This window comes from Poecilia latipinna, unplaced genomic scaffold, assembly GCF_001443285.1.
Source record: "Poecilia latipinna isolate Pla-1442-1.1 unplaced genomic scaffold, P_latipinna-1.0 Scaffold1404, whole genome shotgun sequence".
Lineage (NCBI taxonomy): Eukaryota > Metazoa > Chordata > Actinopteri > Cyprinodontiformes > Poeciliidae > Poecilia > Poecilia latipinna.
In genome coordinates, this window is record NW_015114020.1 from 64,452 (window position 1) to 78,153 (window position 13,702).

Consider the following 13,702-nt stretch of genomic DNA (forward strand, 5'->3'; position numbering starts at 1 on the left):
ATATATATATATATATATATATATATATATATAACTCTTTATAGTTATTTACAACTATAAAAAGTTTTTAACAATGGAATAATTTATTATTAGCCTAAAAAGAGTCTTCCACATGTCATATCTTCAGGCTTTCTATCAGAACATCTAACCTATTACTTATGCTAATACCTGTGTATCTGCATAAAAAAGTTCTTCTGTATTTTATTACATTAGCAAATTATTGTGACTTTTGTTTATTTGTTAGGTATTATTTATTTGCTTTTACATTTGTTTATTAATTAAGTTATTTCTGAACATTTCAGGTGAATTCCATGTTAATTAGCGTACTAATCCCAAGCTTCCTAAAATAAAGGCCTACTTTTTGTTTATTATAATAATAATAATAATAATAATAATAATAATAATAATAATAATAATAATAATAATAATAATAATGCCAAAAGGGATTTGGGGAAAAATAGCCATTTCTATTTATTTGACGAAATGTAAACATAATTTTATTTCAACTTTTTGCCAAGAGGTGGCATCCTTTTATTATTCTCTCAGACGAATCACGCGAAGAAGAAAATGACATTTCCGTGTTAGTCAAGACACATTCAGTGTTATCATTTTTAGGAAGTTATAAATAAAAATAAAATATGTTTCTTGAGAGAAACAAGAATGTGTCAAAATCTTTAAAAAAAACATGTCCTAAAAAGTATAATATATTCAACTAAGGCGTTTAATGAAACAACATAAATGAATTAACTATAGTTTCTTTGTGATTCCAACTAAACGGCTAAAACCAGACTCAAAAATTTTATTTTGAAAAGTTTCAACGGAAATAGTGTCTGGTGAAGTTCGAAACTTAATGGTTGAGCAGTTAACAGACGTGGAGTTCAGAGAGGCAGTTTCCAGCTTGCTATTTCAATGCCTCTTTATCAAAGATGATATGAGCTTCAAATGTAACTTATGGCGTTTTTATTTTTTTTTATCTTAGCGACATAATCACTAAGTGGCTTTCTGGTTAAAAATGACAGCGTAGCGTGATGATACTTCAGTGAAAACATCCGGTGCTTCCTCGTCAGTCGTGTAGAAGGATTCACTGTGAGATTAGCTGCTGTAGAGACGTGATTTGATGTGTGAGATTGATAAGAACGGCTGAAAATATGTCACCTGTTCCCGTCCTGCCGCTGGTCATCAGCTGTTTCATGTCAGCTCTGGGCTGCATGGCCACACTCAAACTCATCCCTGCCTTCAAAGATCATTTCATCTCAGCCAGACTCTACGGGATGGACCTAAACAAGACAAACAAAGACAAAGTGTGAGTCTGAAACGTCTACGCTGAGTCTTAATTCACTGTGGCGTTACCTCCGGACCTCACTTTCTCTTCTTACCTTTGCAGCCCAGAGTCTCAAGGAGTAATCAGCGGTACAGTTTTCCTCATCATCCTCTTCTGCTTCATCCCAGTGCCTTTCCTCAGCTGCTTTGTGGGCGATCAGTGCACGGGCTTCCCACATGACGAGGTTGGTAAGCATGTGTCTGAGAAACCCATAGAGACGTGGGCAACTTTTTTGAGCACTCTTAATAACAAAACAAACAAACAACTTTGAAATAGGACTGAACAGTAAAGCAGTAACAATATATATCTTGATCAATATCAAGAGATAATGTATCGGATATGTTCCAGAACCCCACAGCATTCTGGGAGATGTAGGCGAAGGAAAGTTGGTTGCATCATCTAACTCAGTCACCCTTTGGTTGCCCAGCAACAATCTGCTGGGTAATGAGCAGTTTCAAGACCCCCTGCCCCCAACTTTGGTTACCTAGCAACAACCAGTTGAGTAACTGGCAGTTACAGCAGCAGTTTCAGGTTTTGCCACTTTGCCCCACAGCTGCTTTAGAGTAAACAATGGCATGGATGGAAAACTGTGGCTCAAACGGGAGTTCATGCCACCAGTTTGGTAGTACTTCAGATATTTAAAACAAAAACCTAATCAATAATTATCGCTTTCAACAGTCATTGATATTGACTGATATGAAACTCTAATATTGTGATCATTTTTTCAGCCATATTGTCCAGCACTTTTAAAAGTCCATTAAAAGTGCCAACTTTGCATGATTTTGTAAATTATGATAATTTAATGCAAAGTTGGCATTTTTAATGGACTTTTCAATGCAACTTTTAGAGCAACTTTGCATTAAAAGTGTCATTATTTACCAAATGACACTTCATGACAACTATCAAACATTCATAAAGACTTCTTTATGTTCATGACAGGTGTTATGTCATGTTTATGTCAGTCTTATGCACACCCCTTCAAATAAAGTGTTACCAATCTATCTTTTAATTTGAATATATTTATTCGGCAAGGATCAGTCCAGTATTCGGTATTCCTGTACTACAAACTTTTGCTCGTGGAACAGCCCTTTTTCTTTTTTGTATTGTATTACAAGAGGCTTGAAGTGACAATGATCTTATTTTCATCTCACAGTACAAGTTTTCTATAGGAGTTAGTTCTGGGGGCTAAAATGACCAAGGAAATCAAATCATTTTTTGTGCTGCACCAGACCTACCTGGAGTTTGTTGCTCTAAAGCTGGAGAAACACAGTTCTAGTTGACCTTCCAGCCAGATTTTTGTTTTGGTGGTTGGGCAGAAAAACGTGATTTTGCCACCAAAAAATGACACCACTCCCAATCAACCAATTGGTAGAAGACCAGCTTCAGTGGATGTTGTAGAGATTTGGTCAGCAAAGTTTATTTGTCTCAGCTGCCGATCGGTTTTGTTTCTCTCCATGTGTTTTGGTTGAGCAGTTTGTGCAGCTGATTGGTGCCCTTCTCGCCATCTGCTGCATGATCTTTTTGGGCTTTGCTGATGACGTGCTGAACCTGCGTTGGAGGCACAAGCTCCTCCTTCCTACCATGGCTTCTCTGCCGCTGCTCATGGTCTACTTCACAAACTTTGGAAATACTGTCATAGTGGTGCCCAAGCCCTTCAGAGCACTGCTTGGGATGCATTTAGATCTGGGTAAGTTGATTACAACATTGTTGGCTTGAACCTGGGGAATCCCAAGATTTCTCTGGAATCAATTATGTAACTCATTCTAAAAAAAAAAAAAAAAAACTATATTGAAATATAGACTTCCTTGTTGAATACTCTCATTTTGTGACACGGTTCTGTTTTTTGTTTTGCTTTGTTTTGATACCCATCCAATAAAATATGTCAAAGTGTTCTAAAGTTTAGAAGGTATAATTACGTTTGCAGTCATTGCTTGTTTTCTGCTTTATAGAGGTGTAGTAATTCAATTTTTTGTTCCTAAAACATATTACCAAAAGGACAACTAACAATTGTCTTTCCATGTCCTGCAGGTATCCTCTATTACGTTTACATGGGGATGCTTGCAGTGTTCTGCACAAATGCCATCAACATCTTAGCAGGCATCAACGGCATCGAATCGGGTCAAGCCCTGTTTATATCTGGTTCCATCATCGTCTTTAACCTGCTGGAGCTCAGTGGTTAGTGCCTGTAGATCCTTTTTCTTTTTTATTCGTCTCATATGTTTGATGTTTAACACATTTTAGAAAACAAGCATGCTTTAGAAATGGCTGAGTTGCTTTATAGGATTTTTTTGTTTTTGCATATGCTACAGTCTTCTATGACATAATATCTGCATCCTGCAAGTATCTCAGCATGTTTTCTTTTTCTCTGCTGCGCTTTTATAAAAACAGGGGATTACCGGGATGACCACGTCTTCTCTCTCTACTTCATGATCCCTTTCTTCTTCACCACGTTAGCACTTTTTTACCACAACTGGTGAGTTAAACGCAAGACACTATTTTCTGTGTTCGACAATGCAAACTGGCACCTAGCTTACCGAAGCCTGCGTTGACGCAGGTATCCCTCGTCTGTGTTTGTGGGAGACACTTTCTGCTACTTTGCCGGGATGACCTTCGCTGTTGTTGGCATCCTGGGACACTTCAGTAAGACCATGCTGCTGTTCTTCATTCCTCAAGTGGTCAACTTCATCTACTCGTTACCTCAGCTTTTCCACATCATCCCCTGTCCCAGACACAGGCTCCCCAGGTAAATCACTCGTCATTAATCCAATATAAGTTTTGTCTTCTGGGCATGTTTGTCTTCCTGTATCCATGAAGCTGTGGACCTGAGCGCTCCCAAGGACATTCCTCGATAACAACACCTCTATCGGACTTTGCCGGGAGGCTGAGCAACGTGGTTTCATGGCCCTTTGACGCCACCGCCTTCACTCATGTCTTTGTTTTGCCCTTTGTTTTGTCTGAATGTTGCCATTTGCCCTAATGTATCCTTTCCTGGTTTGTTATTTTGTTTGTATTTCCTTTTAATTCATGTAAAGCGCTTTGAATTGCCTTGTTGCTGAAAATGTTCTATATAAATAAAATTACCTTACCTTATTGGAGACACCTTAATGCTTTGTTATTGTATGCTAGTTTGCATAATTTGAAAGTGAATTTAAGTTTTATTTTCTTCAATAGACATTTTCTTCTAACTTTCTCTTGTCCTTGTTATTGACCATTTTTTGGCACATAACGCAGACGTATTAATCATTAACAAATCAGGTGGACCTAACTCAAGACAAAAATAAATGCTGAAAAGGTTTAGTTGTTTTAACTATTTTTTTATTTTATTTTTTTTCCAATTTGTCAGAAAAGACAACTTGTCTCTGTCCCATGTATACAACACCGTTCATAGTTATAAACAAAATTATAATTATCAACACAGAAAATGTGCAGCATTATTATTGCAATCAAAGCTGAATTTATTTTAAGACTTTTAACACATATTCATCAACAGTGGGGTGCTGTAAAATACTCTTTGTCAAGCATTTGCTTGAATTTTGCCTTTGTCTTAAAGACAAAGCTTGACAGACTACTTCAAATTATTCTGAACACAATGCACATAATGTGAAAATGCACTATAATTTTATCTAATAGATCTTTAATAATTTAAAAATCATTGTTGTTAAATTTGTATCTTTGTCAATTTAAATAAATTCAAATAAATTACTTGGACCCAAATTAGTTCAACTCACTGCTGGCCATGAAGTAGCTAAGTATTTTTATTTATTTATTTTTTTACTTTTTTTTCTTATGTCTATCATGTGTGAACACAACATTGCTTTGTCCTCTTTTTTTTCTTTTTGCTTAAGTTATGTTTTGATCCAAAAACATTTTGACATGGTGAAATCTCTTGACTCAATGATAGTTTTGTACATGGTGACATTTGTTTTTTTCTAACTGCTCCTTTTTTCAATGAAAGGCTGGATCCAGACACTGGAAAACTGGGAATGAGCTACTCTAAATTTAAAAAGAAAGATCTCTCCCAACTGGGATTACTCATTCTGCAGGTAAAACTTAACTTACATTTAAATCTCCTAACAACAGCTAGATCCTCTGCTGTCATTTCCTACTGCTCAAGGAGATGGGCCACTCAAATACTTGAACAGTAGTTGTTGTTTTTACCCTCCAAACACAGACTGCTTGAAAGTAGCGACAGCGTATTATTTGAATGTAATGCATGGCTGGATTTAGTTTAATCAGAAACATGGAGTGCAATCCAGAGATCTGATTACCTGCATGTACTGACATTTACTCATGTAGTCAGACATGCACCTGAAGGCGAGGCAGTGGCAGCTTCTGAATTGTGTTCAAATGTCATTTATTGTATCGACAGGTGGCAGAGTTATTAAGGGTGCTGGAGGTGCGGCGAGGCCAGGACGGAGATGGAGACTTCATCGAGTGCAACAACATGACTTTAATAAACCTCGTACTGAAATTCTTCGGGCAAATCCACGAGAGAAACCTGACGGTCATCATGCTCATCATACAGGTGGAGGCTTGCAACAGTTTTCATTTCTGTTTAACCGTTCCACATTTTGTGTATTTTGTATTTTATCCAGATTTTCTGTGATGGATTAACACAAAGTAGTGCATAATTCTAAAATAATTCTGCAAATTTTCTTTATACCCTTACATATAAAAATCTGAAGTGTGGTTCTGTGCATTTGTTTTTAAATTTGAGTGATTATTTCGTAGAACAACTTTTCACTGCAATTACTATTTCCTAAGAAGTGACTGAAGCTCAGTCAGATTGGATAGAGCAACTGTGAATAGCCATCAAAAATGACTTTTTTTCCCTGCTATGTGTAGGTGCATGCCACACTTTTCAATATTTTTAATATTTTTTAAATAAGCAAATAAAGCAATAAATTCCTTTTAATGCGCTTATATTATTTTTTGTGCCCCAATAAAATATGACAAAATGTGAATGGCGATGTAGCTGGGAAACTTTCAGAGTAAAACAGTTTTGAACTAATTTTGAATTCTGTCTTCTCCTCAGGTGATGGGCAGCGCACTGGCTTTTGGGATTCGTTATCATCTGGTGCGTCTCTTCTATGACGTCTAGACACCTCTCTGTTAAAACTGAGAAAAACTCACCTTGTGGAAATACCTTGCAGGCTTGTGCCTGTCATTTTTCCACCTGCAGGAAAGCCGAAACGCTAAGTTAGAAGCTATCAACAGCAGGAATGAATCCCAACAGGAAATACAACTGGTTGCTTAATTTATTGCAAAAAATCTGGAGAGTATATATTTGTACTTTTTCTTTTTTTTAAGAGAAAAAAATGTGCAACGAGGTGTCAACTTTCTTCACCTAAACTTGTGAGCAATTATGACCAAATTTTCCAACATGTATGTCCACTATGCATCATAGTGGGTCTGCTGTTAATACAAACGTAGAGGAGGAAAATTCTTCATCGCAGTTACCCATACATTGTGAATTGGACGTTAATGCTTGTTTTTTGTTTTGTTTTGTTTTTCTATTTTGTTCTGAACCGTTTCAGACGGAGTTGTTAATGTGAACAAATGCAGTTACATATAAGGAAGTGACACTATAATGAAAATACCGGTTGGGCCGAGGTAAACAGAAAGCATATTAGAATGCATTAACTGTGATGATAGTGATGGGATGGTTCTGAAAGTAAAACTTTATGGAGGAAAGTTATAAAGTTGACTGGCACTTGAGAATGTAATTTCAACTAAGGCACTGTTTAATTTTTGGAATTGAGTGAAGAAATCTGAAATAAAAAAATTTTGAAATTATTTTTAGAGATGGGCTTTCTTTATTATTTGGAATGTGTTTATTTTATCCATTCAAAATATGCTGCAGCACACAAGAATACTGTTTTTGTTGTAGTTAACCTACTGTATGTATATATATATATTAAAAGAAACATAAGCTGATTAAACAGAGATCTAAAGTAAGAAGAGTCTGAGACATTTTGGGTGAACTCTTGATTTCTCCTTGATTATAAGTGGAAGATTAATCCAAATATTGATTATATTTGCATGGCATGAGTCATTATGAAAATACATATGTTTTTAGCAGATGATCTGATTATAGCACAAGTAAATAATTAATATACCATTAATTAACAGAAATTTCACAAAACAAACTATTCTGCAACAAAATTCATATATCTAGCAGAGGTAAAATAAAACTGCTAATAAAGAAGCTGGTTGTTCTTATATGAATGTTATAATTATGTTTATATATGAAAAACTGGACAAGCAAAAGATACAACTGCATCCTTGAGGGAGGGATGGGAAGGCAACACCAATTGAAGTGGACATTTACTATATAATACATGCAGATACTACTTAGTAGGTCAACATTTCCATACAGTATTTTATGTAATATTCCAATTTTATGAGAAACTGGACTTCTGGTGTAAACTATGGTCATCAAAACTAACAGAAATAAATGTTTCTAATTTGTCATCCTGTGTGTAGTGAATGATGTTCTAAGTTATTCTTTTTCACTTGTAATATTTAATAGCAACTATATTGAGCAAAAATATTTCATGCTTACCTTAAATGTTGTAGAGCACAAGTATAATGTAAGCTCGATTTAAAATAAATCTAGCTTACATTATGTAGGTTTAAATTGTTCCTTTCCTTTTTTTAAAGGAAACCCATTTTTAAATAATGGGTTTGTGGGATGATCACGAGCCCACAAAGTCTAGATTTCTTAAATTTGAAGATCTGGTGGAATTTAACATTGCTCAAATTGTGTTTAAGGCAATAAAGCACATAAAGAACATATTTTTTTAAATATTTTACTCAAACTTAAGGATTTATAATATACAAAAGAAAGAGCTTTTGTTTAGCAATTCATGGTGTAAAATTACAGAAGTTAAATGAGGAGTTAAAACAAAGTCAAAATTTAATACGATTTAAAAGGAAATATAAGGTCATTTTCACAAGATGGATGAGTTAGCACAAATGTATGTAAATTGAGGCTAACGCATATGAGTGTGTGTGGGTATGGATGTATATGTAAACCCAGATAAAATAGAAAATTAATCCACCTATGTTTATTTTTATTATCTAATAATGAGGGTCCATCTGAAAATATGGTATGAGTTTATGAGGTTGAAGTTCATGAGTTTCTTACTTCTTGTGAAAGTTATTGTGGTACAAAAATATGTGTGATTTTATACTTCTATCATGTTCGAAATAAATAAACATGTACCAAACCATAGACATGTACGCAAGAGGATTAGGGCCACTGGAAAAAAGAAAACAAAATCTGACTTTAATCTCAGAATTCTGAGATTAAAGTCAGAACTGTTTTGTTTTTTTTGTTTTTTGTTGTTGTTGTTGTTGTTGTTGTTGTTGTTTTCGTTTTCGGTGGGCCCAATCCATCGTAGACATGAATAGCAAATGGCACCCGATAATATTGACCCATATTTTGTTTCACCCGAAACATTTTGTTGCACTCTATCTATTTCCTCTTTACAACGGAGCTGTTTCCGGCTGTTGCTGGAGCTCCGCGGGAAAGTGTCTGCAGCCCGATCATCAACTTCAGCTCTGTCCTCGGAGCAGTTTACAGTCAAATGAATGAACACCTCTAACAAACTGTTCTTTACCGTGTCATATTCACCCGTGGGTTCTGTCCCGGGTGGACTGTGCAGTGCTGAATGTCTCAGACTTGCTTTCCTCTGTGACAGCTAGCTCCCAGATGACAGGGTAATAATGGTGGTCACTTAGAAACACATGCAAGCGAGACGAAAACAATATTAGAGCCAGCTCCGGTTTATATAGCGATGGCACCGAACAAACGCGCACAGAAGAAACCCCTAAAGGTGGAGTGTGAGTGGGCTTCGTGTGGAGAATCGTTCAGCCAGATGGAAAACTTCTGCAAGCACGCTGAAGCTCATCTCACTGAGGAAGAGGAGGAGGCAGAAGGTGGGTTCAGTTCAGAGGGGCTTGTTTCCAACTCTTTAAAGCTGTGAAGCAAAATATATATATTGGTATATATATTTTGTTGTGCAGGGGAGAGAAACTGTCTCTGGAGAGACTGTGGCTTCTGCTCGGTGGATGGCCCTGAGGAGCTGCGGCGCCACCTCCTGTTCCACTGCTACCACACGAAGCTGAAGCAGCTGGGGCAGCAGGCCCTGGACGCACAACCAGAACTGGGCAGCTGCTCCATCGCCTACCACAACCGCAACATCATCCCTGACATCCCGGACAATTTTGTCTGTCTTTGGGAAGAGTGTGAGGTAGGAAGGGTAGGGTTAGGGTTAGGAACTAAATCGCATCCTGGATCTTTTTAACCTTATTAGCAGATTGGGTTTGAGATTAAGTTGAATGCAGCTAAGAGGAGTGGACTGCAAAGGCTTCTGGGATTTTACGACATCCACAGGATTCAAGATTGAATCTTATCCGTTTTCCTTCAGCCACTCTATATTTAAACACGTTCATTCACTGGCCATCTGCTTGGTTAGATTTGAGGATTCATCTTCCACCACCTATCCAAGATTATAAGTTCCGGTCCATCCATCTATCTTATGCGTATTCAGTCATTTGAAGATTTATTTTTCTTTCACTTGTCACACTTAAATTCCCCAGATCATCAAATACATTTTAATAACACACTTAAACGGAGTAAATTACAAGAAGTTGATTTCACAGCATAACTTAATTAGTTTAGTGAAAAATGCTATATAAAACCAGCCTGACTGAAGGGGGGATAACGGGATGTGGCATCAGAGTGTAAGGACTCCCTTCAGGTACTTTTGAATAAGGGCAATAAGTCTTTTATCTCTCTGTGGAGTCATTTTGTTTCACTTTTCCTTCCAGAACTGTTTTATTTCATCCACACTGGATTGCCTCAACAATAATCAGCCTATTCTTAAAGCCATTCCAAAGCCAAAACTTTCCTTTTTTATTGTATTGCGCCATTGCATGTTGAATTTTATTGATACATATACGTAAATACATGTTGGCTTCTTTCTTCTGTCCACATCTGCTACAGCAAGCTCCGTACGAAAACCCGGAGTGGTTCTACCGTCACGTCGAAATGCATACCCTGTCCATAGAAATACCGACAGGTGAATGGGAGTTCCCCATACGCTGTGGATGGAAAGGTATTTATTTATCAGAGTGAAATACAGAGGCATGTGTTGCTGATTGATTCACTCCCGTTTTGCCTGCCTTGTTATTTTTCCAGACTGCGAAGCTACCGCTAAAGGTCGCCCCAAGCTGCGGGAGCACCTGCGCAGCCACACACAGGAGAAGGTGGTGGCGTGTCCAGGCTGCGGCGGGATGTACGCAAACAACACCAAGTTCTTCGACCACATCATTCGACAGAACGCCATGGAAGGTAGAGCCAGTCAGAGTAATGTCAAAGTACATTGTTAAAACATTCTTGGGCTTGCATTGAATTGGTGCCGGGTGTGTTTGTGTGTGTGTGTGTGTGTGTGTGTGTGTCGTGCAGGTCAGAGGTTCCAGTGTTCTCACTGCTCCAAACGTTTTGCAACAGAGCGACTCCTCAGAGACCACATGAGAACCCACGGTCAGTTTCTACCTCATCAGTTGGAGCTTCAGGCACTCGTTCATCTGAATGATCTTGTTTTGAGAGCGAAGAAACGCTAGATGGGGTTTCATATGTTTCAACAGTGAGCCACTACAAATGCCCTCTGTGCGACATGACGTGCCCGTCGCCCTCGTCGCTGCGCAGCCACATCAAGTTCCGCCACAGCAACGAGAAGCCGTACAGCTGCGAGTATTGTGAATACAGGTGCGTTGTCTTCTCCAGCTGCGACCGTGCAACCCGTGATCGTCCTCATGAACGGGGTTTCAGAGCTTTCTCCTGTTTGCGTTTTGTAGCTGTAAGAATCTGATCGACCTGCGTAAACACCTGGACACCCACAGCATCGATCCGGCGTTCCGCTGCGACGTTCCCGGGTGTAGCTTCACGTCTCGTACACCCGGCACCATGAAGATTCACCACCAGAAGGAGCACGAGGTGAGCGCCGATGAAACGGCAGGAGCGGATTTCAGCTTTCCCACCTGAAAAGTCAAGTAAAATTCTTCGCTTTTGCTTTCCCGTGATCAGGGGACTTTTACAGCTCGCTACAAATGTCACGTGTGCGGCCAATGTTTCACCAGAGGCAACAGCCTGACAGTGCATCTCCACAAAAAGCATCAGTTCAAATGGCCGTCAGGACACCCCAGGTTCAGGTATGTGTCCAGTTTAAGGAGATCACCATTGCTTTGGAAGTATTTATCCCCTTTGAACGTTTTCACATTTTGACTCGTTTGTTGTTGTGTTAGGAGTTTATGCGATAGAAAAACACAAAATAGTTGAAAATTGTGAATCAGAAGCAAAAGGTTGTATGGTTGTCAAGCAGCTTAAGCTTTTTACAATAAACTCATTCGGAGTCAAAATATTTTGTCTGTTCATGTTTATAAAATCCCCCAAAGTTAGATTTGATGGAGAGAGGCTGACCATCAATTTTTTTAAAGTCCAAACTTGTGATTTTCTTATTGAACCAAATAATGCTTTAGACTTTAGATACAATTAATTTAAAAGTAGACGAGAGCGATACAAAATACATCAAAATTTCTGATGTTTATTGATGCTTTTGTGAAACAGTGAAGAATCTAGTAAAAAATAACATTCCTAAGAATGCCAGTTTGGTTTTTAACATCATTAATGAAAATCATAATAACCTTTCAGGATAAATGATTAACACAGTTGTATTAAATAGTGTTTTGTGGATACAGTTGTGGTTTTCTGATTAGCTCTAATCAACTCATCAGGTACAAAGAGCACGAGGACGGCTTCATGCGACTGCAGCTGATTCGCTACGAGAGCGTGGAGCTGACGGAGCAGCTGATGAGGGAAAAGCAGAAGAAGTCGGCGGAGGATGACGGTCAGGAGCTGGAGGACGACCCTGCAGCACAGGCAGCTGCTGCTGCTGCTGCTGCATCACAGGTGCAGGTGCAGCTCACAGGGGTTCTGCTGGAGGAGCAGAGGACTGAGGAAACCCCGACGAGAACGGAAGAAGGCGGTCAGGTGGAGGACATGCTGTACGTCCTAACGGGGGACGAGGACTCGGTCATACTGCAGCTCCAGGGTGCTGCCCAGCAGCAAGGCATGCAGGTGGACTGACCACTGGTTCTAAAACGGGATAACTGAACGCCTGTTTGAGGCAACTCAAATCGTATCATGTGACGCATTTGTTATCAAAGATCATTTTTACCGGTAATTAGACAATTTTTATTTATTCAGTAATATATCAAGACTTTGCTCTGACATATAAACCACAGCCTTTAAAGCTAAATCACTGAAGTAAAGAGAGGAAACCAAGCTTGGTTTTGACTCACATACTTTGAGTCATGAGAAAATACTTGATGTTTGGTCAGTTTGAATAAAGACCTTTTTTTTTATTGTGTTTGTTTCTATTTGTTCTCAAAAACATGCTCTTGCTAACATGAATGTAGTTTCTTTCTATTGTTTTCAGCTGAGTTGATGTTTAATTCTGGTAAATCTTCTGGAAGTGTGACACAATCATCAGAAAACAGTTGTTTTCCTAATTAGCATTGCAGGATTACTAAATCTATCTCTACTTTATAATATTTTGTGATTTACCTGAGCTGGATGTAATTGGAGTTTATATTGAATCTTGCTGCAGAGCTTACACCAGTCATTCAGGATTTGATTGGTGTAAATATGAATTTTTAAGGCAATGATTCCCCTTGTCCTTTATTGCACTGCCCCCTTCTGACTGTTAATAAACACTGCAGCTTTAAAGGTTTAAAAGTATAACAAGACCAGTTTTATCACTGATTTTTATCACTCAGTTGTGTGAACAAACTAATTTTACCAATAGGACAACTCTTTGAAAAAATACTTCAAATACATTTAAGTGGACTGATGGGTACTTAAATTGTGCTGCAAGTGTTTTTGTTAATAGTTACATTTGATTTTTTTCCCCCAAATGTAGTTTCATTTCTATTCTGTGCTTTAATTCCTGGTTAGATTTTTCAAAATTAATCAATAACCTTTTGCTGCTACGATAAAGTATTAATGTTACATGCAACATTATCAGGAATTTCTATGTCTGCATTATGATAATATTAAGTATATGTTTATTACAGCCTTTGTGTGATGTTTTTAATTTTCATGACTAAATAAGTTTTACTAGTTTTAAAAAAAATACTCTGTGCACATGATTTATGAAATGAAGACAAATCTGATTGGTTCGTCATTTAGAAGACAAAACTAATTTAATTTGCTCACAAAACGAATAAAGGAATGACTGCGATATCCAGTTGAGGTTGTTAAGTTTTATCCTTTACGTTCACTTTCTGACTATTCTGCCCTTTTCGTCGTCT

At 37.9% G+C, this 13,702-nt stretch overlaps 2 protein-coding genes across 2 annotated transcripts; both read left to right on the forward strand.

Moving 5' to 3' along the window:
• The first annotated feature begins 463 nt into the window (after positions 1–463).
• dpagt1 (dolichyl-phosphate (UDP-N-acetylglucosamine) N-acetylglucosaminephosphotransferase 1 (GlcNAc-1-P transferase)) lies at positions 464–7,117 on the forward strand. The gene is made up of 9 exons (XM_015056770.1): positions 464–1,303; positions 1,385–1,505; positions 2,795–3,008; positions 3,350–3,496; positions 3,710–3,794; positions 3,876–4,064; positions 5,277–5,364; positions 5,691–5,846; positions 6,357–7,117. Exons 1-9 carry the CDS (start codon positions 1,149–1,151, stop codon positions 6,420–6,422), a joined length of 1,221 nt encoding a protein of 406 aa, XP_014912256.1. The 5' UTR covers positions 464–1,148; the 3' UTR covers positions 6,423–7,117.
• Positions 7,118–8,791: 1,674 nt separating this feature from the next.
• Positions 8,792–13,638, forward strand: hinfp (histone H4 transcription factor). The gene is made up of 9 exons (XM_015056758.1): positions 8,792–9,265; positions 9,353–9,579; positions 10,335–10,446; positions 10,530–10,682; positions 10,797–10,874; positions 10,979–11,099; positions 11,189–11,327; positions 11,418–11,542; positions 12,125–13,638. Exons 1-9 carry the CDS (start codon positions 9,124–9,126, stop codon positions 12,474–12,476), a joined length of 1,449 nt encoding a protein of 482 aa, XP_014912244.1. The 5' UTR covers positions 8,792–9,123; the 3' UTR covers positions 12,477–13,638.
• The last annotated feature ends 64 nt before the right edge of the window (positions 13,639–13,702 follow it).

Excerpts from the sequence above, each read along its gene's own strand:
- hinfp (XM_015056758.1), top strand. The coding sequence starts at position 9,124 with ATGGCACCGAACAAACGCGCACAGAAGAAACCCCTAAAGGTGGAGTGT. Across the intron at positions 10,447-10,529 it reads CATACGCTGTGGATGGAAAG|ACTGCGAAGCTACCGCTAAA; the intron begins GTATTTATTTAT and ends TTATTTTTCCAG. Across the intron at positions 11,328-11,417 it reads ACCACCAGAAGGAGCACGAG|GGGACTTTTACAGCTCGCTA; the intron begins GTGAGCGCCGAT and ends TCCCGTGATCAG.
- dpagt1 (XM_015056770.1), top strand. The coding sequence starts at position 1,149 with ATGTCACCTGTTCCCGTCCTGCCGCTGGTCATCAGCTGTTTCATGTCA. Across the intron at positions 3,009-3,349 it reads TGGGATGCATTTAGATCTGG|GTATCCTCTATTACGTTTAC; the intron begins GTAAGTTGATTA and ends CATGTCCTGCAG. Across the intron at positions 3,497-3,709 it reads TAACCTGCTGGAGCTCAGTG|GGGATTACCGGGATGACCAC; the intron begins GTTAGTGCCTGT and ends TTATAAAAACAG.